General features: G+C 36.8%; 5 protein-coding genes across 7 annotated transcripts in view; 3 read left to right on the forward strand and 2 right to left on the reverse strand.

Moving 5' to 3' along the window:
• Positions 1–6,137: 6,137 nt before the first annotated feature.
• Positions 6,138–7,271, forward strand: LOC108135566 (protein terminus). The gene has a single exon (XM_017256326.1). The coding sequence runs from the start codon at positions 6,138–6,140 to the stop codon at positions 7,269–7,271; it is 1,134 nt and encodes a 377-aa protein (XP_017111815.1).
• A 565-nt stretch (positions 7,272–7,836) lies between these two features.
• Positions 7,837–8,529, forward strand: LOC108135529 (mediator of RNA polymerase II transcription subunit 11). The gene is made up of 2 exons (XM_017256276.2): positions 7,837–7,956; positions 8,012–8,529. Exons 1-2 carry the CDS (start codon positions 7,884–7,886, stop codon positions 8,461–8,463), a joined length of 525 nt encoding a protein of 174 aa, XP_017111765.1. The 5' UTR covers positions 7,837–7,883; the 3' UTR covers positions 8,464–8,529.
• Positions 8,530–8,725: 196 nt separating this feature from the next.
• Positions 8,726–10,574, reverse strand: LOC108135524 (nuclear fragile X mental retardation-interacting protein 1). Its single transcript, XM_017256271.1, has 3 exons — positions 10,328–10,574; positions 9,975–10,267; positions 8,726–9,914 (listed from the first exon to the last, which is right to left on the reverse strand). Exons 1-3 carry the CDS (start codon positions 10,517–10,519, stop codon positions 8,774–8,776), a joined length of 1,626 nt encoding a protein of 541 aa, XP_017111760.1. The 5' UTR covers positions 10,520–10,574; the 3' UTR covers positions 8,726–8,773.
• A 414-nt stretch (positions 10,575–10,988) lies between these two features.
• LOC108135679 (ubiquitin-like-conjugating enzyme ATG3) lies at positions 10,989–13,353 on the forward strand. Of its 2 annotated transcripts, none has more exons than XM_017256517.2 (4): positions 10,989–11,191; positions 11,773–11,908; positions 11,984–12,192; positions 12,632–13,353. In XM_017256517.2, the coding sequence occupies exons 1-4, from the start codon at positions 11,120–11,122 to the stop codon at positions 13,238–13,240; spliced, it is 1,026 nt and encodes a 341-aa protein (XP_017112006.1). In that variant the 5' UTR covers positions 10,989–11,119; the 3' UTR covers positions 13,241–13,353. The 2 variants fall into 2 exon arrangements, with proteins under 2 accessions (XP_017112006.1, XP_017112007.1); XM_017256518.2 differs by having other exon boundaries at positions 10,990–11,191; positions 11,984–12,174.
• Positions 13,354–13,362: 9 nt separating this feature from the next.
• LOC108135572 (nuclear hormone receptor FTZ-F1) overlaps positions 13,363–26,400 on the reverse strand; it is a 42,503-nt gene continuing 29,465 nt past the window's right edge. Inside the window, exons 4-10 of one of the 2 annotated variants that reach the window (XM_017256340.2) lie at positions 19,118–19,335; positions 18,186–18,574; positions 17,633–17,689; positions 17,366–17,564; positions 16,117–16,375; positions 15,951–16,051; positions 13,363–15,827 (exon numbers count right to left, since the gene is read on the reverse strand). In XM_017256340.2, the coding sequence (XP_017111829.1) occupies positions 15,678–15,827; positions 15,951–16,051; positions 16,117–16,375; positions 17,366–17,564; positions 17,633–17,689; positions 18,186–18,574; positions 19,118–19,335 (1,373 nt within the window). In that variant the 3' untranslated portion in view covers positions 13,363–15,677. Of the gene's footprint in view, positions 15,828–15,950; positions 16,052–16,116; positions 16,376–16,802; positions 17,294–17,365; positions 17,565–17,632; positions 17,690–18,185; positions 18,575–19,117; positions 19,336–26,400 lie in introns of those variants that run through there. The other variant, XM_017256341.2, reaches the window with a different exon arrangement.

The raw sequence follows: 26,400 nt of genomic DNA on the forward strand, positions 1-26,400 counted from the left end.
GGTGAACAATTTTTATATGCATTTCCCCAGCTCTCTCTCTCACTCGCTCTCTCTCCCTATATGTCTTTCCCTTTGCCTTGGCCCCGTCTGTCAGGCATTTTTCTTGGAAATTTTATGCAAAAACAATTTATTACGGGGCACCAGAACCCCAGATCTAAGCCAGGGCATAAAAGGGCATTGTTTCCTATGGCTGCAGCTTCTATGACAGCCGCAGCTGCACTTATCGCCTTATACGATGCCATTTTGTAGCCCACAAAGAATGCAAACGAAATGGATCTACATAGAGACAAAATTGGTTTCAAAAATGTCATAATATTAAAAATTTAGTTCAATTTTTATAAATTAAAGAAGTTTATTCACGAATTTGAGTATAATTTTAAATCTTATGCTCATTTTAAACTTGCCAGTTCTATTAAAGACCTTATTTATTAAAATATTATTTTTGAAACATTTATAAAATTTAACTTAAGTAAGAAATCCATTATTTAAACAATACTATATTTCCCAAAAAAGCTTTTCAATTTTTAATAATTGTATTAAAAATGCATAACAAATTTTTGTCATTTAGAATGATAGCTATTGTTTTATAGAATTTTGTTGGTCGAATTAAGTCAATTATTTTCCTCTGTGTAGTTAGAGAGAAGAGATGCGATTGCATTTGGATATGCTTAAATGATTACATTTCGCCCTTTGCTGTATGCCTTTATCGTCGAAGATTGATTGCGTTTGCCAAGTGTTCGAAAGGATGCGACCTTTGGGAAGCAATTTCACTTGGCTCACATGACAACAGGCGCAATGTTCAGCCCCGAACAGCAGCAATGTTTCTCAATCTCTTTGATTGAAGAGGTTTGGCACAATCGAAGAATAATCGTGCAATATGAATGGATGGGAAATATCATGTTTGCAATCCCAATTATGTAATTAATGTAATGGAAAATGGCAAACTTTAATGCACAGCTAAGCAATTATAATAGCAAATTATTCTCTCTTTAAATAAGCTAAATGTATATTGAAATGCATGGATTAACATTGAGTAAGAAGAGCTTAAAGCAAGTCATATTTAATTAAAAACGTTTCTTTGTGCTACTGCATAGGCATGTTTTTATATAAAAAAGGGTGCAAACAATTTTGTATTTGCAACAAATTCAATCAATTAATATAATCGCAATCAAAGCTTTTTGAACGTTTTTTTTTAGATAAATATATATTAATTTTAATAGCGCTGTGGCTCATAAAATCATTTTGCAGTGCGTTACTCAAGCAGGAAATTAATAGAAGCATTCATTTTTTTCTAAAATTAATTTATATCATTGTGGGCTTAAAAAATATGATTTTGTAAATACATAATGTCCCATTTATGTGAAAAAGTGAAATTTCATATATCAAAGTACTTACGTGAAACTTCAATGCTAAACAATAAATACCTAAATAAGTTAAGTAGGTCTTATTGATGTCAGAAGATGTCTAGTATAAAATGTGGTTTCTTTAAAGAATTTTATAGAAGTCCACTGAAGTTGCTAAGTTTATCCCCTGCGGCACACCACTTGATCTGAGATTGTTTTTGAGCCAAATCCGCCGGAAGCCTCATCTAGCAAAGTCGTAAGCTTTCTTTAGCTCTCCGGCAGCACGTTCAATAAAACGGTTAAACAAGAAAATGCAAAACTTTCACACGAGACAACAATTTTTGAGCGGGGATTGTGGGAGAGAAGTATACTTTTTGCGGGGGAAAACTTGACGGCTTTGCAGGCCGTTAAGAGATGAAGCTGCATTCTGGACAAAGCTGTGTGTGGTGTGTGTACACTTGGCATTAACATAATTCATATTTTGTATGTATTTGCATAATAATAAAGCTGCTGATGTGCCAGAATCAGGATCGGAATCCGCACAGAAGCGTCGTTTCTCCTCTGGCTTTTCGAATGCCACGTCCAGCGCATCCCCAGCCTGTGTCTTCTATCTTTTGCCTTCTGCCACCCAGATCCAACCGCACAGCCACCACCCACTGCACCACCGCCTCTCCACGCTGCTGTTGACAAATGGAACACAGTCGGCCACACCCACCTCACAACGCTCCTTTCTCCTGGAAAAGCCAAATAGTTATGGCCTTTCTCTATAATATTAAACGAAAATTCACTTAAATATTCAGTATATTGTAAAAACAAAATAAAATAAATATCATTTTCTTTTAAATTAGAATAAAACTAATATAACTTAATCACAGCAAATTTATTTTATATCCATTAGGTTTTATAAATAAATAAAATAATAAAATTTAACATTTTCTTTTTTAATTTAATATATATTAATAATAAAATTAAATCAAAGCAAACAACAAATTGAAAATCATACAAAATAATCAGTATGGAACAGAAATATTTAGATTGCCTTGCAATTACATTTATACACATTTTTCTACTAAATTATGGAAAACAACTTTTTGGATTTTGAGACTAGAAATAATTTTATTTAAATAAGCAATAGTTTTAATTTTCGGCTTGGAAAATTTGATGAGAAACAAGAGTGCAGGTGTCTATTTATTTTGAATAAACACTTTGCTATTAAAAATATTAAGCGGAACTTAACACGACCAACTTCCGGAAAGAAGCTATTAAAGAATTTAAAAAGAAAGGCAACTAAAAAAAAAAAATAATAATATATGAAAAAAAACCAAATTACCATCCCTAACAGCAACAGAGATTTAGACAAGAAAAGAAACAGACACACATGAGCATTTCACTAAGAAGTGGTTTGTGGGATGGGTGTTGTTCGGTGAGTGGGTGGTGGATGGTGGTGGATGGTGGTGGGTGATGCAACGCCCGCATAAATGCATGAATACTTATGGATAGTTTCCGGCGCGTCAGAAGCCACTGTTGTTGCTGGAATTTCTGGTGGGCGGTCGCAGGCGGAATTGTCATGTTTCTCGCTTGTATTGCACTGACATCTGGGGGACATAATTCGTCGTCATACACACACAATGCCAAGAACAACATTTATTTGTGCACTTGTGTCTTTATATATATATAAATTCTGGGCGGACTTTGTTGGTTGTGTTTCCTGTTTTTTTTTCTTTTTGCTAATGTCGAAACTGCACTAAATGCATTTAATATAAAAAGCTTCAAAGAGAAACTGCTAAGAGCTTGAAATGCAAACATAAGTTCGAGCGTATTTATCGTTTTGTGGTTGTTTTAATACCCGATGCATGTACATTTCAAGTTGTATTTGTGCCAAACTTAAAAGGAAGAACAATGCTTTTTGACATTTAAGTAAGGAAATTTCATCAATCGATCCTAGAGAAGGAAAGCCCTTTTTGGTATGCAACACTTCTTTTAAAATGCGGGGAGTATAGAATATCTCTTAGTCTAAGCAATTCGTTTTCGTTTTGTTTTAAACTTTAACTTCATCATCTCTAAACATTTTTTTGGAGTCGAAGACGCCAAGTCAAAAATATAGAAAGCCATAAATACCATTTTTTTAAAATTGTTTATTCCTATTTATATGTGATATTAAATTTCAAAATTATAAAGATGTACCACTTAATTTTCCCTTAAAAGGTTTTTGTATTAATATTGCAATCAGTTAAATATTGTGAAATTTATTATTAAAGCCCATCAAGTAACCAACCAGAAAAAGATCTAAAGGAAAGACAAACAATCACGTGCACACCCCGAGCCCAACCTCAATAATTTATTAATTTTCCCACGGGTATTGCGCACCTTTCGATTTCCCTGTTTTCTGTATCGCACGTATCCTGAGCGATTCCCCTGCTCGACGAAGCGTTAAAATGCCACCATTAAAAATCAATGTTTAAAGATTTATGAGCTTGACAAAGTGTTAATTACCAGGTAAGAGGAAGATTAAGGCGGAGGGCGGAGGAGAAGCTGAGCCCAAAAAGTTCAAGTGATAATAACGAATAAGCCGGAAAGCTAACAACTTGACCTATAGCCTTTAACCTCTTAACCTCTGCTTACTCGACGCCACCTTTTGTCTCTGTTTATATCTGTTTGTGGGGAGATGGGCACATCAATTAAAACATTTTTGTAATTGCACAAATATATTTTTTGTGAACGTTATGCTATTAATATTCATCAATAATTCAGTAATTGATAGTTGTTACGTGAAGGGTGAAATTAATTGGGTCAGAAGCGATAAAAAAAACTATTAGAGTAAAAATCGAAATAACAAAAAGTAAGAAGCATAATTAAATTCATTGATTGCTGTGTGCGTGAGAAAAAATGTTGTTACATGGGTTAGGAAGTCAATTATTTCACAAACTTGTTTAAGCTTTAAAAGCAACTTATAAATTCAATACGGAAAACAATATTGTAAATGCATATCATATTTGAGACTAATAATAAACTATTAAATTAAAAATTCTGATTTAAAATGTAATCTTCCTTAGTGTCCCAAAAGTTTAAAAGGCAAACCTAAAAGTATATTTCTTAGGCCTTCAATGTCTTGACTTGCTTAGCTGCTCAAAATATATATATCTTTATCTACTTTTAGCAAACCGCCTTAAGGTTTTTCGGCCTTGACTACCAAATTAAAATAGCATTCGCGGCCCAGTCCGAAAAAAATAGCCGCGAAAAACTCTACTTTTAATCAGACCAAAACAAAACGAGCGAAAATAAAAGCAAACAAAAAAGCGGGGAAACAGGCGTCAGGATGCCAGAACACCAAAGGACCAAACACGACGATAGAGCATGACAAGCCGAAAAGTGAGAGAAAATGGGGAACGACGAGCTCTCATAATTCCACGGCCAAAAAGGAAAATTCAACAGCAGCGGCAGCGGCAAGGAGTGAAATAGGAAAATCAACAACCGAAAAACGTAAAAAGATGCCAGGCAGCAGTTTTCCGTTACTTTTACTGTCGGCTTTTTTGTTTGTTTCTATTTTCTCATATTTATTTTTTTTTTTACTCTATTTTCACTATTTTTTGTCATAGTTCACCCACATAAGCTGCGAGCGACACGTGAGGTTTCTCAGCGACGAAAATACGAAATATTTGTACTGGAGCATATAGTATAATAATATGTACGTATGTATGCAGTCTGTGTGCGTGTGAAGGACGCACGAAACGCCTTAAATATGCTTGAACTACTAAAGAAGCCATAAAGCAACAGCCAACAGCCATCAGCCATCAGTCGACAGTCAAACGGGACGCCGCAGGAATAAGCCTGCGAAGCTCCTCCGCCGGCACTTCATCGCTCACTTTTCTTCGTCCTCCGAAATGGGAACACATTATCCTGGATAAAGTGCGAACCGGGTTTGACAATAGCCCTGTTCGTACGACCTCGTTTGAGTTGCAGGGGAAACGTCGGGATGTTAAAATGTAGGTTGCGAGGCATGACTCCTTACAAGGCGAGAATTTTGGGTTATTTTGCTGGGTTTCCTCATTAAAATGCTAAACCGTAAAAATTCTTAAGAATATTTTATATCTGAACTTCCATTAATAGTGACCATTAAAATGTTCTCAAAATTTTATTTAATTTATCTGTCAACATTGCCATTTGAGAATCGAAAAGAGTATATTTGATGTAGATATAAACAGATTTTTGATCAGTCTATCTATCTATTAATCCTGATAAACATTTTTAATACAGATTAAAAACATCTGTTCAGAAACATTACAAAAATGGCTAAAAGGCAGGGACCTTTTAGCAGATTAACGAAGGTCCTTGGTAAAACCAAATGTTAGTCTTACGAAATGTACATACTTTTTACATATGTATATTACCTTATCGCTGTTCCTATTTTACGTGCTATAATAAACGCAAATTGACTTTCTGTGTTTCGTATCAGTTAGCTTTGTTGCGTGTGTGTCTCTCATTTTCCCTTATTTATGGTGCTAAGGGTTGAAAATTTATAGTAGAAATGTGTATTAACGGTCAGGCGTTTTCATTGATAGGATATTTAAAAATTTTCCTTTTTTATATTACTAACCAATTTTCATGTTTCTTATAGCAAATCTTTGCCATAAAAACGCTTCTACCTGTAAATGTAATGTTCTACCTGCCTATTAGCGGGTTAACCAACAGCAGCTGGCTCAACTTAATACCGATACCTAGATCAATAAATCCTACCTATTTTTCTAAATTAAAACCCATGCCGCAAACACATAGTAACTCAGTAACTCTTTAGTCATGGCCCGCCGAACGCAATCGCGCTTTATCTTTGATATCCTGGAAAACTCCCGAACTTTTCGCCATCAGTTTTTTGTGAACGGTTCAAGGAGGGCGGAGTGTACCACCTGTGAAAATCGTGTTCCGGACAGCGAGCCGTACCACCATCATTGGCGCAATGATATTAAAAACAATCGAAGTTACTACATTAAGTTGAGTGCCGAAGAAAAACAGATCCTTAAAAAGATTGAGGATCGGGCCGTCGAAGAGTTTATCTTATGTGACGGAAGCATTACAGCCAGGACCAATGACTTTCTTTTGGAGGCGGGAATGGATGCAGTGCCTCAACTGCTGCGATTCCTAAGCTATGGAACTGAGAAACTGCAGGCCACCGTAGGATTCTATGTGGATGTGAAAAAGGAGCGCATGTACTACGAAAGCAGTCCTCTGAATATCGAACACCATTTGGATATTGGTGAGGCTGTGGACATGATATTCTCCATGCTGCTGGAGAAGATTAGCAACTATGTGCTGCTTCATCAAAGGGTGCCCTTGGAGGCGTGTGTCATCAGAAGGATGAAGGTGACTGTGAAGAGATTTTGCCACCCCCCAAAAAGCAATTTCTCTCGTGCTTCCAAACTTCCCCTGCAATATCAAGTGAAAAATGCCACTGAAATGCTTGAAAGCGCAAGTAAAAAATCATACTGCGATTTGGCAAAGCTTGCTGAGACTTATCTAAGTCAAGGACGATCTTTACCGGCTTCGCTCAAAATAAACCTCTATGTCTTTCGAGTTTGCAATACCTCTAAAGAACTATATGTTGTGCCCTATTTACTCAATGGCGATGTGGAAGAAACACCCACCTTTATCATTCAAACGGACGTAGTTGGTGGATTTCAAGGTCTACTTGAAATTCGCAATATAAGAAAGTTTCTGCGGACTGATAGCCAAGATCGGGTGTTCGAATGCCGCCAGTGCCAGTCTCATTTTGTGGATCGGGTGCATTTTGCACTCCATAAACGGATTGATTGTGGACGAAACTTTATGGTATGGCACATGGACAAGGACGCCATCGAGTTGCATGAAAACTGTTTGCCCTTGCCGAAGGAATATTTCAAATACGAATGGACTGGGTTGGCCAGCAAGCGAATTTAATTTGATTTTAAGAATTTTGCATTTAAAATTCAAGAAATTGTTCATTCCGCTTGCAAAAAATAAGTTTCTAATATTCAAAATATCTCAGAAAATAATTAAATTAAATTAAAATTAGGTTTTTAGAATTTACAATTTAAAGTGTAAACAAATATTTGTAAGCATGACTTTAATTTAATTTGTTTACATAAAGATCATTATTTAAAAGCGGACCATCTATTACCCTTTTATTAAAAATTAAATTAAGCAATATTAGGGTGCACTTCAAATTCAAGAAATTGTTCATTCCGCTTGCAAAAAATAAGTTTCTAATATTCAAAATATCTCAGAAAATACATTAGGTTGTTTAACATTCTTTCTTTAACAAATAAAAGGAGTTTGTAACAAATAAATACATAAAAAACCTCAAATTAATTATTTCAATTATTTAAAACTCATAACGACACAATCAAATATTTGTTTTGGCGGGTAAATATTTGAATAGTTTGGTATTTTTTGTTATGGTATGTTTTCCAGTCTATTTTGAGGCGCCCGAATTAAATACCGTATTTGTATGATCTGGTCCCTTTGTTTTGGCTGGCAAATTTTGTTTACTTGCAAAAACGCCGAAACACGATGAATCCGCTGGACAAAATACACGCACTGGACGAGATCGAAAAGGAGATAATCCTGTGCATGCAGAGTGCAGGTGGGCGATATAGACGAACTCACTAAAACAGGGCTGACACATATACTTTTTGTAGGACAAGCATTGCAGGAGTTGGGCAAGGAGAAGTCGTCGCAGAAAAATGCCGAAACTCAATCGCAGCAGTTCCTCAAGAGCCTGTCCAGCGTGGAATCGAAGCTATCGGAGCAGATCAACTATTTGACCCAGGTGTCCACGGGTCAGCCGCACGAGGGCTCCGGCTATGCGTCCGCCAAGGTCCTCCAAATGGCCTGGCATCGCATCCAACATGCCAGATCCAGAGTTCGTGAGCTGGAGGAAACCAAGGCCAAGCACTCACATGCTGCCCGCCAGCAACTGAAGCGTCAGCAGGAGCATGCCGCCGCCCAACAACAGCAACAACAACAGCAGCAGCAGCAACAACAACAGATGCAACAGGCAGCACAGCAGCAACAACAACAGGCGGGCGGAGGAGCCGCCGGCGGAGGTGATCATCCCATGGGCGGCGACTCCTCAATGTCCAACAACTAATCTAGGGTTAAGTTTAAAGTTAGAGGTTAATCATTTTTTTTAAATGAATAAAAAACGTCAAAAGAATAATTGTCAATCTTGTAAACATTAAATATGATAGCATAGGCCAAACCAGTTAACGACTTACTTAAATAAGTCCCATTTCACTGTTCTGTAAAAGCTACATTTTCTAATCATTTAATTTTAAAAAAAATTTAAATTTTAATAAGGAGCTTGGTACATGTTCCATGCTAAAACCCTCGCCCTTTTCGGTATAGATTTGCATACTTAAGTTTGTACTTTAATGGCTTATCCTAATGGCTAAAGATAATCATACATCTGGTGTTATATCTATGGATTTATCACAAGTCGGCACCAGCTTCTCTTTGTCATTATCACAAGCTGAATCCAGCTTAGCTTTCTCCTTAGTTTGTCCAATGCCAAAGAAATTCCTTTCGCATACATGACGCACACACTGCAGCAGGACATTCCGTTCATGTCTAATATCCGGTTCAAGGAGTTTGGATAACATAGTGTTTTGCTGGGCCTGCTTGCGAGCTCTCTTGTAGTTTAAGCCATAAATTCGCTTTGGAGCTGCTCGTTTTGGTGCAGTTTGGCGCTTGCATTCCATTGGTTCAGCTTTGGGAGGACTTGATTCTTTGATAGTTTCAGTCACTCGCTTGAAGGGCTCTTCATCTGGTGCTTCGTCGGAGGAATCGGCAGCTTTAATTGTAATAGGAACTGCTTCAGTTGTGCGATTAATGCCACCTTTTTGGCAGTGTTCATCTGAAGTGGATGCCTCATCCATCACAAAAGTTAATTCTTTGCTGGATTCCATATTCCCAATGGGAATGACTTTATCAGAAGCCTCAGAACTTAGTTTTAGGTCCTGATCATCATAGTTTTGGTCCTTTTCCAAGGGCATAGAATTCTCATTTTTGGAGCTCGCCAATTCTGCTTTTGCTTGCAAATTTTCCTCTGCTACAACCTGATCCTCACTCTGACTTTCACTTTCCTCTTCACTATCGGAACCATACATCCCCAGTAGACCAAACAATGCATTTTCCTTTTGTTTCACTTTCTCCTTGAAGTGCTGGTAGTCCGTCATGTGTGCAGTTCCACAGAACTTGCCATTTCCCAGGGAGCAGATGTTGATTTCCTCGTCCTTGGGCTCTTCAGTTTCACTCTTTAAATCAATGGACTTTGTTGAAGTTTCTTTACTTGAGTTTGTTTTATCAGTTGGTTTCTTTTGACTTCCATTAGATTTCTTGTTGTCCGAGGTTCTGTTTTTGGCACCTCTCTTTCTCCTGTTTTTGGAATCCAAACGTTCCTGGTTATCTCCCTTGGGTCGGGTCCTTTGGCGATCTTCGCGGTTGCCAAAGCGAGATTTCGAGGCCTCCAGGCGCTCGCCGCGCTTGATTCTCTGCTCCTTGGCCAATCTGGCCTGCTCAACATTCGCGGCAGTTGGAAATCTAAGTCATCAATAAGTTAATCAAAAGATTTTTAATCATTTATATATAAAGAAGTCCTACCTCTTTCTCCGTTCTGCCTTCCAGGCGGCCAATTCCTCCTGCGTCCACACTTTCTTGATCTTTTTGTAGGCACCGGTGATGTGATTAGCTTCTATATGGCGTTCCAAGATATTGTGCAGGGACTCAAAGTCGCAGTCATCAGCAGGACAGGATTCATGTTGCTCCAGGTGGCGTTTCATGTCCTCAGAAGTGGCCAATTCCATGCAACACGTGTGGCAGTACTCCGATCGCGGGGGAGATTTGTAAATTGGCGGGCTTTCTGGCTCACTGACTGGGCTTCTCTGTGTTATAAACTGGGAATCACAAATGGGTAATATTAGACGAACAAAGTGTAACTCCATAAGTAAACTCACTTGCTCCTGAGCAAGAAATCTAGCAGGAACTGTTGATCCTCGTGCGCCGTACATGGGTGGCGGCTGCTTAGCCCTCGGCAGCAGGGTCATCCCACTGGGGGTCAGGTAGAGATGAGGCGCCTTGCTGACTCCATTGGGTTTGTCGAATTTCGGCGACGGCAGTACGAATTTCGGCAGCACCTTTTCCTCCATTTCTTTGGATTAAAAACGTTAAAAACAATGTGCGCACTTTAAGGCAGTGTGTGACCAAAGCTTATAAATATACCGAATAAATACTAAATGTGAAAGAATAATACAATTTAAAAAATATATATTTTAAAGACCCACTTTTGTACCAAAAAATATTATTTATCGGCTTTTATTTTTTGATTTCAATTTTGAATTGACTGTCTTCGGAAAGTCAACAAACAAAAACCTATTGATATTGCAGTTATAAAAGAACCTTTAATTACAAATATTTGAATTATTTGATAAACATTTATATTTAATTTTATTTAATGTATAATAGAATGAATTCGATGTTCAAATAAATTTGAACTGATTATAAATTGAAAAGATAACAAATGATATACTTTTAAGTATTTAAATAAAAATACTGTTATTTTTCCTAAACCTATCGATAGGGCCACCCACATCGATTGACGCAGTGTGACCGCAGCACACTGTTGTTGTCATTGCTGGCGAGACAAAAACAATTAGCTGGGAAGTGCAAGTCAATTGAGAGAGCCATTTGAAGTGTATTTATTAAGTTTAGGCATTTAGATTAGTGCGAATACTCAGCGGGGCGGCAAAATGCAAAGCGTTCTCAACACCGTGAAAGGCACGGCGCTCAATGTGGCCGAATATCTAACGCCCGTTTTGAAGGTAAAAAGTGCCAAATAGACGGAAAACTGACTATCAAAACGATCAAATATATGTATAAAATACGTATCAAATAGGGGTGTACATATGCAGCTCAGCTTAAAGACAAAGAAAAGCGAAAGAGATAAGGGTTTTCCACGCTCAATTATTGATTCCCCCCACTTTCCCCCACTTGGTGGCTGTAAAACTGGATTCACCGCCAGACAGTCTCCAAATAAAGTGCACAAGGGTGTCCCCAGAATTCCCAGACTATTTTTGGGACAGTTCGTTTGAAAAACGTTCTGAAAAGGTTGCTATTGTCAGTTGATGTGGGGGTATATAAAGTTTTTTTCTGTTCCAGGCAAAAATAATAAGCCTCAACGATCATTTTTTTTTAAAACCTATATGGCTTGATTTAAAAAACGCTATTCAAAGCTTAAGAGTTTTTTGGTATGTCAAAAGTTGACCTTCAGTTTATTTTTTGGACCCACTGTTATTCTTTTAAATGGGATTTTAGATGGAAGAAAATTCTTGGATAACCCGTATAATGATAATACCCCACATCTTGATAGTTAAATATATATATATATATTCCTTTCTTGCAGGAATCGAAATTCCGTGAGACGGGCGTTCTCACTCCGGAGGAGTTTGTAGCCGCCGGAGATCACTTGGTGCACCACTGTCCCACCTGGCAGTGGGCCGCCGGTGATGAAAGCAAGACAAAACCCTACCTACCAAAGGGTAAGTGCTGCGATTTGCCATTAATAATTGGCCAATTTAGCCATTACCCATTAAAATCATTTGGCCCCCGCTTAGATAAGCAATTCCTGATAACGCGCAATGTGCCGTGCTATCGCCGCTGCAAGCAGATGGAGTACGTCGGCGAGGAGACGCTGGTGGAGGAGGAGTCCGGCGATGGCGGTTGGGTAGAGACCCATCAGCTGAACGACGACGGCACCACCCAACTGGAGGACAAGATCTGCGAACTGACAATGGAGGAGGCTAAGGTGAATGCGGGTGAAAAGGCAGGTCAATCTCTTCTGGAATACGGGTAGTGAGCAAAAAGTAGAATTGAGCCCTAGTCTTGAAGTTCATTTTTGCATCTTTTGTCTAGCTCTATAAAGTGTTGATTAAAAAAGCCTTAAAAATACCATTTCAATGCAAAACATGTTTCAAAATCCATTTTCTAAAACTAATTTTCCCTAAGTAGGGTTATATTGTAATTCACAATGAGATTAAAAATCAATAAAAATTGTATTATCAAATTAAATTTTAATTTGAAAGGCTTATATATTTTTTAACAAAACAAATTTAGCGTTTATATAGTTGCAAAATGATTTCCAATGATACAAAAATTTAATACCCATTTTAATTTAACAGTATTTAAAGTTTTTTGTCTTGCTTTTATAATAAGAGATACCTTTCAAGAAAAATGTTATCTAATCGCGAAATACTCTGTTACAGGATGAAATGCACACTCCAGATAGCGATAAATCAGCTCCGGGCGCCGTTGGAGCCGAGGCCGATGACGAGGACGATGACGAGGCCATTGACATGGACGACTTCGAGGAGAGCGGCATGCTGGAGCTGGTCGATCCGGCTGTGGCCACCACCACGCGCAAACCGGAGACGGAAGCGAAGGCCAGCCCAGCGGCATCGACATCCGCATCGGGCGTGGCGGAGGCGGAGGCCAGCGGTGACTCAGTGCTGCACACACGCACCTACGACCTGCACATCAGCTACGATAAGTACTATCAGACGCCACGCCTTTGGGTGGTGGGATACGATGAGCAGCGCAAGCCACTGACCGTGGAGCAGATGTACGAGGATGTGTCGCAGGACCACGCCAAGAAGACGGTCACCATGGAGTCGCATCCGCATCTTCCGGGTCCCAACATGGCCTCGGTGCACCCGTGCCGGCATGCGGACATAATGAAGAAGATTATCCAAACGGTGGAGGAGGGCGGCGGTCAGCTGGGCGTGCATTTATACTTGATCATATTCCTGAAGTTCGTTCAGACCGTCATACCAACCATCGAGTACGATTTTACGCAAAACTTTAACATGTCTTAAGACCTCCCGCCATGCTTTTCACTATTGACGCAATGAAATATAACTGATAGAAACGCAAGTTTGTAAACTAAATTAATCCAATAAAGATTTGAGCAGACAGCTAAAAACATCGATACCTCTGATTCGTTTTTATAATTACTTTTTATTTCACTTTGCTTTTGTTGTTGTTGTTGTTGTTGTTGGTTGGTTGCATGTTTGAAACATCTCTGAGATGAAATTGTATGTTAACATAATAATAAAGCATATTAAATCAATTGATCAAGTATGCATTGTAGTTTTAGGTAGTTTTGTTTCTAGTTAAATGATTTTTTTTTGTTTTGTTTTTTTTGCATTTTTAACAGTTTTTCAAACTTATAATGTGTGTTGCTTGCATTTTATATTAATCATTTAATGTATAACTGTTAGATCCTTTTTATGGGTTTATAGTATATATATATAGATTTTCTTAATAGTTAAAATCACTTTTCATTTGCAATAACAGGTTCACATCGTAATCAATTTTACAATAAACATACCTAACGCCATTCATACCTGAATAAACATTTATATATTTGTATGTGTATATCGATCCCACCTTTCCCTTCCTTCTATTAACGTGTTTTCAACAACATGCCGCCAGCGTTACGTTAGACGTCAACAATTTTTGCCCTTTACTTATCATCTTTAAATATAACTGATCCACTAGCTTGTCAACTCTCATTGCCAACTTTTACATTATTTACCCATATTTTTGTTTACTTTTTACATTTTATAATACATACAGATGTTATACATACCAACTAGAGACCTAAATATATAATGTATACCTAGGCAAACCTATATAGATGTCGTCGTGCTTTCGTTTTTGTATTTCTCGCCCCTCAATTATCTTGCGTCTATCAGAATTTTGTATAATTTTCGGGAAATTATCAGCTACCTCCATTGTTTTTTTTTACATCTTTTAACGACTTTAAATTTGAAATGTGTGTGGTAATTTGTGTCTATTTACTGAATCTGGAGTTTTATATTCGTTTAATTTTATAAGGTACGTTTTGTTTAAGCGCAATGCCTAGGCAAGAATTAAGGCAATGTTTAGATTGACACGAAATGAAGAAAAAAACTAGAATTTGCGAGAATATTAAAAAAAATTATTTTAGCGTAATAGAAAAAATAAAAAACATAGGCCAGGTAACCTAATATTCGAATTAAAAATTTATCCAACAAAAGATGTTCATTAAATATAGTTTATTTGGTTTGTTTATTTCGATTTTTGATTTTTACAATATTCTTGTTTTTCTTTAATTCGATTTCTGTTCCGTCTCATTGCCCAAATTCATGACTAAGCATCTTTTACTTTTAATTTTTAATTGTTATATCGATTTTCTTTGTTTTTTTATTATAATTTTCTTTTACCGTTTAGCTGATTTATCATTTTTCTTGCACAAAATATATTTTGTATTTTTAATATAAGCTTTACACTTTCTGGTTGCTGACATTGAAACAATTACATCTCGATTGAAATTTACAAATAGTTGAAACTTGCTTCTAAATTTAAATATATATGTAAGTATATATTTACTATATAGTTTTTAACACGATCTTTATTAATTTATATAATTTCTTGCTCATCTTTATCTTGTTGTAGGTAGTTGTTTGCATTGTTTTCTTACATTTAGATGAAATTACAGTTATAATATACACATACATTCATACCATGAACACCTAAATTTGTTTTGTTTTCATTTTCTTTGTATGGATTTTTCGTTTTTTTTTTTTGTTTGTTGTTGTTGCCATTAGATTAGACGCAAATACTATGCAAGACACTTGGCGCAAAAAAATACAAGAATCGATCTACAAGTGGAATCGAAAATAATTTGAAAACTATAGTAAAACCAAATACTAATTAAAATGTTGTAGGACGCTTAAAATTACGCCAATTTACATAAAAATATATATAGATTTTTATCCATAAGTATCGTATTCATATAGGTATATAAAAATAAAATTTCTCATGCTTTTTTTTTTTTTGTTGTTTTGTAATGGCTAAAGAAAGTTGTGGTTCTCCTTGCCGAATTTAAATTTATATCCATACAATCTACATATTCTCATTAGGTTCAAGTGTTTTAAAAATTGCTTTATCAGGGACTACAAATAAAACACGAATTAATTTAAGACAAATTAATTAATTAGTTAAACGTAAACTAGACCTAACCGTAAACGTAATAATAATTAACATTGAATCAACAAATGTGTGCATGTGTGTGTATAGGTGTGATAGTTGGTGGTGTTGGTGGTAGTAGTGATGATGCATTCCCATATTCATAACATGGAATTCTGTATCCTCCGTTCGCCTTCCATATCCTGGTTGCCTTGGGGGACTCCTCCAACTCCTCCTCCCCCGCCTTATTATTTACATTTCATAAATGATTAAGTATTCCGTGTCACGTTCCGCCGGCCTCTACACCTTGCGCTTGGCGTGCAGCATCTCCATGAGCAGCGTTTGGGTGGGCGCACTGCCTTCACGGTGCTTGGAGTACAGGTGATCCTCGCCACGAGCGGCCAATGCATGGATTTCCGGTAAGATGTTAAGAAGCCCTCTGAATTTGTCCTGCAAAAAGGCGAAAGAAACAAAACAAGTTTTAGTTTCGTTTAACGTATACAGTTTTTCCACCAAAAATGTAATTAAACTATTAGAATTCTATTCTTAAATATAACAGAATCCCATACTCACATTAACTGACGGATAGCAGGTGAGAGTGTAATCCAACAAAGCTGCTTGCACATTATCATGTCCCTCGGAGACGGTCTTCCGGTTGACAATACCCCGTACAGCTATAAACATGAATTGAAGGTTTAAGAAGGTTGCCAATCTGATCGATAAACTTATACGGCCTTACTTGGATTTAACAGGATTAGGAATTTCATGCAGACATAGTCGCCCATATCGAATTTCAGATCCTGCAGCTTATTCTGCAGCTCGTTGAAGTAGTCGCCCAGCTGTGGCACACCCAACAATCCCAGACTCATCAGATTGAAGACCTGGCCGTTGTTCAGTTGCGTCTCATCGGGCAGCCCGTTGTGGATTCGATGGTGCAGGTGATCCAGAACCAGCATGTCCGACCAGGAATGCTGCAGCAGCTTCATTTGGTCGTCGACCTAAATTTGAAACAAATTGTAAACACAATGTTTCATAAATAAATGGATACAATACAAAAGTGCTTAGACATAAATAAGTGCAGTTGCCACTTTTGATTTGGAAAATCCTTATAAAAATGTCTGCTTCGTTTTTAGTTAACAAAAACTATACTTGTAAAAATGGTTCAATATTTCCAATATAAAATATTTAACTAAAAAATTTTTCAAGAATAAAATATGTATTTTTATATGTTAATGGGGCTCTTATTATGTTTCTCATTTTAAATTGTTTTAAAACATATTTTTAAAAATTTTAATTGTATTTTAAAAATGGTAAATTGATTGATCTAAATTTTAGATAATATTTTCGTGTTGAAAATTGATTTTTAGGATATTAAATTTCTCAATTCTCATAGCGGCAACCGCACGCATAAAGTTTAATAGATACATTTTGTATGATGATATGGTATGGAGATATGTTAAGGCCTAGTTTTGGATGCACTGGTATTACAACACTCCCTCTCTCTTTCTCTCAGCGATACTCTCGGTTTCTCCGCTTCTCCGATTCTCAATTTCTCAGTTTCTCTCAGTCTCAGTCGCTGTCTCGGTTTCGGTTTCTCCGCTCCTGGTGGACTTGGACTGGTGGTATGGGTGAGCACATCAGTTGCGTCATTGAGCGAGAGACGCTGCCGCTTGGCTGACTGACTGACTGGTTCAGCTTTGCTGGCTAAGTAGGTCAGACGCCAAATGAAATCGAAATTCAATGCAGATTCAGCCGGCGTCGCTGACGACGTCGCTGTCGACGTCGCTGTCGCTGTCAGTTGTCGGTGGTTTACATAACATGCGCCGCAGACTTGGCCCCTAGCTTGAAAACTGGTTTTTGGCTTTGAACCATGTTGCTGCTGCTGCTGTCTGTCTGTGTTTTCGGTTTTCTGTTTTCTGATTTACTCGATGTGAGTAGGATTTTTGGGGTATTTGGGGTAGCCCCCGAGGCTCTAAAGTGATCCATACCTTCAGATCCTTGAAGAAGACGGTGTTGCGTGCCCAGTCTACTTGCGAGAACAAATTCTGGTCGAGCACTTTGCACATCAGCTCGAAGAGATCCACCTCCACCTGGTTGTAGGTTTGCTTCTGCAGCAGGGCAAATAGTTGCGTCTGCCATTCCCGATCGTCGATCGATTGCACAAATTCACGTATCATCGGTGAGACTCTGAAAGAATATTAATCGAATTAAACAGAATTTCAGAATTTCCGAATTAAATGACTGAAAAAACCCACCTTAATGGCTCGATTAGCGCGTCGGCTGTGCTCGATGGATGTGTGCCGGAATCAAAGCTTTTGTTGTGGATAAAAGATATAAAAAAATGTTAATTAACTAAAGTTTAAATGTCTTCTAACTGGAGAGCTCATCAATTGACAACTAAGCAATGCAAAAAGGGCAGCTTGACAACAATTTTAAGTTCAGGACTACACACTGATAATTCAAACAAGTTTCAAGATTAAAATCTTAAGGTTAAAGTATTAGTTTAATAGTAAGATTTTTACTAATAAATCACAAATATTCTCACTAGTTTCTTTTCATAACCAGTTAAGTTAATTATTTAAAATACAGTAACCTTAGCAGGAAATTCATCACAAAAGAAATCGAACTAAAATCCCAAGGCTGCCCATTTCCACACTTGCTGCATGATCAGGTTGAATCCTTTTCCACAAATGTAGTATTATATCAAAAGTATGTTTTGAGTATTGGTTTGCGGTTCGTTTGTCGATTGTTCTAGTTTGAGTTTGGATAGCTTTTGGGTTCTGTTCTGGCTGTTGTTGGGTTAAGTACCACAATTTCGAGTCGGCCGTGTTCTGCAGAGATCCTATTCCAGCCTCGTGGCAACTGCTGTTGCCATTGCCGCCGTTGCGATGCAGGCCGTCGACGGAATTGGTGCCTCCGCCTCCTCCTCCTCCGCCGCCCGCATTGTTGCCACCACCTCCTCCGCCGCCCGACGCTCCGTTGCCCGTGCTGCTGTTGTTGTTGCCGCCGCTGCTGCTGCCGTTGCTGCTATTGCCATTGCCCACGGAACTGGGTCCGTTCAGACCACCGCCCCCACTGCCGCCGTTCCCGGCGTTCATGGGCGTGGCTATCACACCGCCCGTGCTCGCGTTCACCTGTCCCAGCGCAATGGCTATGGGGCTGGGCGATGAATCCGGCGATTGGGTGAGTGAGGATACCTGCAAGTAATTATAAGAGTAAGAATTTAATGTAGTTATTTCCTTAATGGTTTTTATTTTATTTAACATTAATTTTATATGGTATGGTAAGGAAAAAAAACAAATTTTAAATTACGCTGTGTTATATATTTTAGCCAGGCAGACGGTTTCTATTTTTTCTTTAAATACAAATGAAACTTCTCGGAATTTGTATATTTCTTTTAAGAAAGTATTTTTTTTAAGAAGTTACTTTGCTTCACATAACATGTAGTTGTGGCATTGTATAATATATTTTTAATATATGTTGTGGTTATACATTCGCGTTTTAACAAAATTGATTATTGTTGTTTTTTTCAAGAATGCTTTAGTTTGTTTAAATTTAATGTTTAAAAAATGTTAATTTACTTCAAATAGCCTTAAGGTAAAGTGTTAGTTTGTGGTAATTTAAAATATTATAAAAAATTATAATAAATTTGTATAAAAAAGGTATAAAGTACGAATTAAGAAACATGAAAACTAAAACTAATCGAAAAGTAATAGACATCTCCAGAGCGCCGCTCTTACCTGAGGTATTTGAATTTCCTGCTTAATGTTCATATTTGGATATGCTTGCTGGTAGCCCGGCGAGATCGGCGTTGGCTTTATGTCCGGACCCATCGAGTTGCGCAGCGCTTGCAGCGCCAACTGCCGCTGCCGCATGACCTGCAGCTTCCGCGCTCGATCCCGTTTGTACATGGGTCCGAATTTGTTGCGTCCACCCCGCATCCGATCCGCTCGAACAGCTGCAAGGAAATCATTTGCATATTAATATTATAATAAGGGATGTCAGAATTATTTATGTATCTATTTAATATTTGGAAAAACATTATTTTTATATAGATAATAAAGCTTAACACAACTTGCAACCCGTCAAATTTTATTTGATTTTCTCGGTTAACAAGCATGAAGATAATATAATTCAAATAGTATTTTTGTATTCAATAAAAAACAAATTGTAACATTTTTCAATCGTAAAAGTGATATATAAAACTTATCAGATTTATACTATTATCACAACAAGATATTCTATACATTATATACATATTTACTTTTTAACAAAACTGGGACTGATCTGCTTTAAAATTGCATGTATTTAGGTTTTGTTTCACCCACTTTTAGTTGCTGAAAAAAGGTATATAAGCAAACACAAAATTTCTTATCTCTTAATATGTCACGCCTAAACTATATATGTAAACGAAACTCAGTTGAGAAATGAAAATACAATAAACGAGTACAAACCCGAAAGAACTCTATAGGAAAATACCCTCCTAAGTTATGGGGCAGCTTGTTATCAAAGGCAACCCATATATTGTCACTTTCTTTAATAAATTCCCAATAGATATTTTCGGTATGGCAAAAAACTATTATCTCCCAAGTGTTAGTTCAACAATGTTTCCAAAATAAATAAACTTAATATTATTGAGCGTATTTTAGAAAACTATAAATCTTTTGGCTTTCGATAATTTTTATTTCTGAACTTAACGAATTTAATTCTTTTCAACATCTTCCATTTAACTGACCCACACTTGGCGCTTGCAGAAAGCAACGTGGGGAAAACATCCTATTCGTTTCACATTTCTCATTAAAAGCCAACTCATAATAGCGCTTGACAAAAACAAAGAGCAGGCCAACGCACACCCACAACTATACGATGCACATGCATACGCACATACAAGCACGCACATGGAAAATAAAGTTACATACACATATTGCGCATACGCCGCATTGTACGGCGGCATCAAAATAAAAACTGTACAACGCGCAAATGTGTATTTACGTGCGTTTGTATGTGGGAACACACTAAATGAAACGCAATAAAAATGCGCTTCTTATGGCGCAGCACGAAAAAAAAGAGTGTTAAGGGTGCAGAGAAACAAAAACATAGCAAATCAATTTCAAATTAATGCTTTATACCTGTTTGAAGGAAACAAGTTGATGTCAATAACTTTACAATTTAGGCAATTGCCAAATATTTATTAATGTTATTATTCAATTTTCAAGCTATTTAAAATAAGAAATTACAAACATAATAGATATATATATATATAAACAAAATTAAATGTTTTAAATAGAAAACGTGTAAGAATGAGCAAACATTTTTTTCCGTGTGTAAGTGAGAATTGCGAGGGTGGCGGCTTAAGCCAAAAACAGATTGCGATTGCAGCTAGCGCCATTTTGATTACAAGATGCAATTGTTGAGGGTTGTTTTCACACACCGTAACACAACAAAAAAAAATGCGCGAGGGGGTGGAAAATGGGCGTCAGGTGGCCACCATAAAATATGCATTTCAAACCCAAAAGCAAGCGGAAAAAAAATAAAACTCAAACTAACACACACCCCAACATTTTGATATATGCAGTTTTAGTGCGGCGGACAAGTAACTGTAATTTAGGTCAAGCGTATTGTTTACAAATAATCAACATACATATGCATTTGAATGGGTTTGTGTGCGTATCTGAGAGAAGGAGGCGCTCTTGCTCTCAAAAACAAATACCGCAATTGCCGCTCTCTTTTTGGATTATGTTTTTGGCTTGGCAACGCGAAAGAGCTTTCTATTACGACATTTCTCTCCTCGCACACATACATACAAAAGAGAGCGAGAGTCAGTCGAAGACTGAGAGGCTTTCCGCATTAGACAACTTTGTTGTTGGTTTTGAGTGGAGTAGGTCAAGGACAGTGTGTGTGAAAACTGGGACAACATGGACATTGTTGTTGGCTGCCAACTCTCCCAAAAAGAAAAACTTACTCTCTCTCTCACATTCACTTGCGAATGAGAGTGTGTGTTAGGGAATGGTTTGTGTTTGTGGGCGACTTATAGCCACTTTATTATGACTTTTTCCTTTTTCCGGTTTTGTATCAAGTCTATTTATGTTGGGTAAGGTAAAATAAATAACAGAAATTCCGTCAATCGATGGGCAATTTATGGAGTTCATGAAATCGTTCCTTTATTTTATTTATTCCTGCTAATTTGTCCAACCATTTACTACCTTTTTTTGCTGTTTCTTACATAATTTCCTGGCGACATTTTTACTTTCAATTGGGGCTTTTATTTAGATTTTCACCTTTTTGTTGGATGTCTTTTCGTGTGGGGTTAAGTGGTGCAATTTGTATACGACAAACATTTTAGTTGAAAGTTATTCCCACTCTGTGGCCCTTCCTTTTTTTTCTTTCTTCGAAGTATTTGAGGTTTGAGATTTTCTCACACAACCAGCTGGGAAATCAATAACTAACCTGTCACTGGTAGTTTTTTGTAGGCGTTTTGCTTTGGAGCTAATCGCAGCATAAGCGATTTGGTCCAAATTAATTTGGGTCACTGGTGCGTATGAGTAATTTTCGGTTTAGTGTTAAGCCTACTTTGTCTAGCGGATGTTGTCATGCAGTTTTAACTTTTTTTAACTTTTCCTCTATTATATAATTCATTCAAAAATTGGTTAAGGGTTAAAAATAGTAAATCGATTATAAGGAAAACTTATAATATATTAACCATACGTAGCGTAGGAACGAAAAAATAGGTCAAAGTAGTGTTTGTTTTTTTAGTAATTAACCAAAAATTTATATTTAGTGTCGTTAAGTCGTTAAACATCAGTAAATTAATTAGGATCTGATACATGTTAAATTCTATTTTCATTCTTATCCTTTTTCTGAACTACATTTTTTTATAGTTTTTTAACCAATTGCTAATGAGAAAATTACAACATATATTTTGCTAGCAATCCCAGTTAGCAACTAAATTTAAAAAAAAAAAACACTAAATTGAATTCAACAAAGGTAGAGAAATCCCTATTGTCTCTACCTCTGTAACAAAAACATATGGCATACGAGACATGTGAGTCATAATATCCAGCTAAGCCGTAAGTCTCGCTGGTTTTTATAGCCACCCAAAATAAACATGAGGAAAAAAAAACTCAAGTCACAAAATCCAAAAGCGGCTAAAAATTGCCGCAATTATAAAGACCAAAGCCAAAGCCTGACTGGGAGATATAGTCGGCGGTATCTGGGGAATCGGTGGGGGAGTGGAGGGGGGATGACGAAAGAGATTTCAACAGAGGCGAACGGAAGGACGGAACGGAACGAAAAGAGGCAAACGGCGAGAAACGACGACAACGAAGCGAAAATGTTCGTAATAATTCAGTGAGTATTAAAAATAAAATACACTCACACACACAAGCGTGCTACATGTTGCATTGATTACACACAGCCACACGCAGAAACAAACCGAGAGAGGCAAACATTTTGCCATATCACGTGCACGCACACCATTACACAGTGGAATCTAGGTCATGAGCGCAAGAGATGGCACTATGGGCCAAGTACACAAAGGCGGAACTGAGATGGCGATACATTGATATACGTACGAGTATATTGCACACACGTTGCTTTTGCGGCCTCTGTCGCTGCTGGCGTTGACGTCGGCGTCGCTGCCGCCTCTGACTCAAATGTTTGCTTGTGTGGGTGAGCGGAGATCCACTTGAGTATCTGTGTGTTTGTGTGTAAGAAAGCGCCACAACACAACAAATAAAACTCAAATGAAAAACGAATTTTGTTCGAGTACTTGTAAATTTGATAGACAACATTTGTTGGTCATGTGCTGCCACAAAAAAATAGAAAAAAAAACAAGCGGAAGTAAGAAAATCCCTTAACAAATTTTACCTTTTGCTTGGGGGCACGGAAAAAATACTTTAAAATTTTTGAATAGAAAATTCTTTTCTACTAGTTTTAAAAAATTAATATTTTTTAACTTAAATTACCACAATTATTTTTCAAAATTAAATATATTAATATGTCCTATATGGGGTAGACATACAAAATAATTTTTTTTACTAATTCACTAAGATTAATAATCGGAGATACACAATTTTATAATAGGAAATTTAAGGTAAAATAAAACTATCTTAGGCCTGAACACTCCTCCCAAGAGCAATTTCAGCGTTGCTTTCGACAATCACAATTTTCACACTTTTCAAACTTTGCATAATAATTTCCAGAGTATGTTTGACGCTGCCCCACAAACAATACAACATGTGGCAAGGCAAGTGAGCGTTTCAAATGATAAGTTACAAGCAAAAAGAAAAATGCAAAACCAAAATTGTTCGCGCTAGTTTAAATCCAGTCCACAAAGCAGTCAGTCAGGAAAAACAGAAAGAAAAATCGAGTATTACAAAATTGAAACATATTTTTCAAAAAGAGCTGTCAAGTAAAGTTCATAGAAGTCAGTTATTATGTTATATTTATTTTTTCTAGTTGGCTTTTAAAACATGTAAAACAAGATAAATTCAAAATGAGTATTCAATCGATTATATTGTATTCCTATGTCAGTGTTCTTCCTTTTTAGCGGGCACTGTAAAAAAGCGAGAGAACTCCAAGTCTCTCTTTCTCAGTTTGCCGCTTTTTGTGTTTTGGTTTTGAGCTTTGTTTTTGCGCTCTGCCCGACCCCCTTCCCGCGCTTCTCTCTTAGTCCTCTCGCGGCAGCGATGCCAGCAGAGCCTTGTTTTGCGGGTGAGGGCGTGGAATTCTTTTGGGACCGGTGCATGCTGCACTGACTCTGAATATATATTCACTTAGGTCCCATATACATATGTGGGTCTCATATAGCTGCCTATATCGCAATACATAAGGCAGTACATGTCTGTGTACTATGTTCATTGCACATGCACATTATTTGCGGGTCGCCCTCTCAACTTGTGTGGCTGAAGTTTTTTTTTTCCTTTAATCCCACTTTGACTTACGCAAAATAAATCACATAAAGAGGGGTAGGAAAATGAGGTAAAATTTTTTTGCGAGATGAAAAGTAATTATGCAAGTAATAAGAGGAGAAGCCGAAAATAATAGAGGAAGCATGATTAAATTTCCATAAAATAAATATGAAAGGGCAAGAAAACTTTTCGCAAATTAATTAGTAAGCACGGTATCTATACAGTTAAATACAAAGGTCAGACTAAAAATAAAAAAATATTGCCTTAACGAAAAACCATATAATGAGTATAATGAGTACTCATATAGACTTTGTATTTCATATCACTTGGAGCTTAGCTTCAAATAATATTTTTAACAAAAACAACAAGAAGTCGTTATCTTTAGTCAGGAAAAAAACAAACTAAAATATAATCTTGCGAGTGGACATTTCGGCAAATTCCTCATAAAAGAGATTGTAAAACAACAACGTAGTTTTGGGCTTCACAAATAAAAAGTATACATTAATAAGTTAAAAAGTCAATACTAAAATTATATCAATAACAAAACAATTTAACCATTTTAAAACTTCTTATTTGAAAGCGTGTCAAATATTATTAAATTTGATTGTGAACATTTGTTTCAACTCAAGCTCTAAGCTGGAAAAAAAGTTGTTTAAAAAAGTCAAAGGTAAATGAGAACAAGGTAAAAGGGAGACAACACTTTTGTGTAATAAAAACAAAATGTTGACGCAGTGACAACAATGACAAAAGCTGGCGTCATTAAGACGTGACAGAGCCAAGAACAACAACGAATGAACGAACCGCAGACTGACCGACCTGCTCAACAATAATAACAACAATAACGAGCCAGGCGGCGAAATAAATAATTGGGATAGGTCTGGGATATGGCCACAGAAATACATTTATTAATACATTTTTAACGCTGTTGTTTATATGCCAGAAATGGGAGCACAGACCCGCAGAGGCTATCAATAATGCACTTTTGCATAATCTTTGCTATTTTACTCATGCCGCCGGAGTGGCAGCAGTTGTTCTAAAATAAGTGAGTTCTCGGCGGATTGTTCACATTCCTTCGAGACAGAAATATTTAAAGTTTCGGATGTACAGCAAAAACAGTAGCACAAAGAATTTCAATGCTAGCTTGCCTCATTTGTAGGTTTTGTTCCTGCGCATTTATAAATAATAAGAAATATCGATTAAATTTCTTTTCGACTGCAAAAACAGCGCAGCCGAAAGCCAAAAACTGCAAACAAGTGACGAGGCTTGTTCCTATCCGTAAAATACATGCATTCCCATACAAACGGACAATTTATATGGAAAAGGGGTCATGGTTGAGGCTGCCAATAGTAGGAATTTTCCATTTCGTTTTTACAAATGTCATTTCGTACCGGAAAATTGAAAAGGCACGAAATTCACGTAAAACAAAATTTAAAGGAATAGGGAAGTTTGAATAAAATGAACTGTAAATGGGTGGTAAAATAATATTGCAGAAAAATAAATTAAAAAAAAAAGAAAAATCGTTAAATTCTTTTAAAAACATTTTAAGAGAAAAACAAGTGATTTAATGAAATATTACACCACGACCTTGTTCTAAGGGCCCTTTTCTTTACCAGAACTTATCAATGCTGAATGCAAAATAAATCGACAGCTGACTGTCATCGAGTCTAAAACCATCTTAAAGATATAAAATCATAGTATTACTTGTGAGTCATATGAAAAGAGGATTGTTTTGAACTTACAATAAGTGAAAATGAGAACAAAATATACAATAATGATCATCAATAAATATTTATTTTCTACTTATGTGATCTGTCAATAGTCTATAAAGTAGATTTCTGGAAAATTTAATTTCTTTAAGAAAAGAAAAAGGCATGTAGAAAATAAAAATATTTAAAACCAATCATCAGATGGTCTAACTTAAGTTTCCTAAGAACTCTTTCTAGAAAAAGTGACTTTGTTGTGGTATATGAAGAAATCTGGGCGAAGAAATCATTTTAGATAACCATCTAACATACCTAAGAATGTTTTTTTAATAGATCCAAAACTTCCTTAAAAAAACTTGTAGCGATCAAAGAGTTCTTATAACAAATATGAATAAATATAATTCTCAACTC

Source organism: Drosophila elegans, unplaced genomic scaffold (genome assembly GCF_018152505.1).
Source record: "Drosophila elegans isolate 14027-0461.03 unplaced genomic scaffold, ASM1815250v1 contig_208, whole genome shotgun sequence".
Taxonomy (NCBI): Eukaryota; Metazoa; Arthropoda; class Insecta; order Diptera; family Drosophilidae; genus Drosophila; species Drosophila elegans.

Bases quoted from the DNA above. Each gene is read 5' to 3' on its own strand.
- LOC108135566 (XM_017256326.1), top strand. From the start codon at position 6,138: ATGGCCCGCCGAACGCAATCGCGCTTTATCTTTGATATCCTGGAAAAC.
- LOC108135679 (XM_017256517.2), top strand. From the start codon at position 11,120: ATGCAAAGCGTTCTCAACACCGTGAAAGGCACGGCGCTCAATGTGGCC. The intron at 11,909-11,983 runs GTAAGTGCTGCG...GCCCCCGCTTAG, and splicing joins AAAACCCTACCTACCAAAGG to ATAAGCAATTCCTGATAACG. The intron at 12,193-12,631 runs GCAGGTCAATCT...ACTCTGTTACAG, and splicing joins AGGTGAATGCGGGTGAAAAG to GATGAAATGCACACTCCAGA.
- LOC108135529 (XM_017256276.2), top strand. From the start codon at position 7,884: ATGAATCCGCTGGACAAAATACACGCACTGGACGAGATCGAAAAGGAG. The intron at 7,957-8,011 runs GTGGGCGATATA...TACTTTTTGTAG, and splicing joins CCTGTGCATGCAGAGTGCAG to GACAAGCATTGCAGGAGTTG.
- LOC108135524 (XM_017256271.1), bottom strand. From the start codon at position 10,519: ATGGAGGAAAAGGTGCTGCCGAAATTCGTACTGCCGTCGCCGAAATTC. The intron at 10,268-10,327 runs GTGAGTTTACTT...TGTGATTCCCAG, and splicing joins GATTTCTTGCTCAGGAGCAA to TTTATAACACAGAGAAGCCC. The intron at 9,915-9,974 runs GTAGGACTTCTT...TTGATGACTTAG, and splicing joins AAGGCAGAACGGAGAAAGAG to ATTTCCAACTGCCGCGAATG.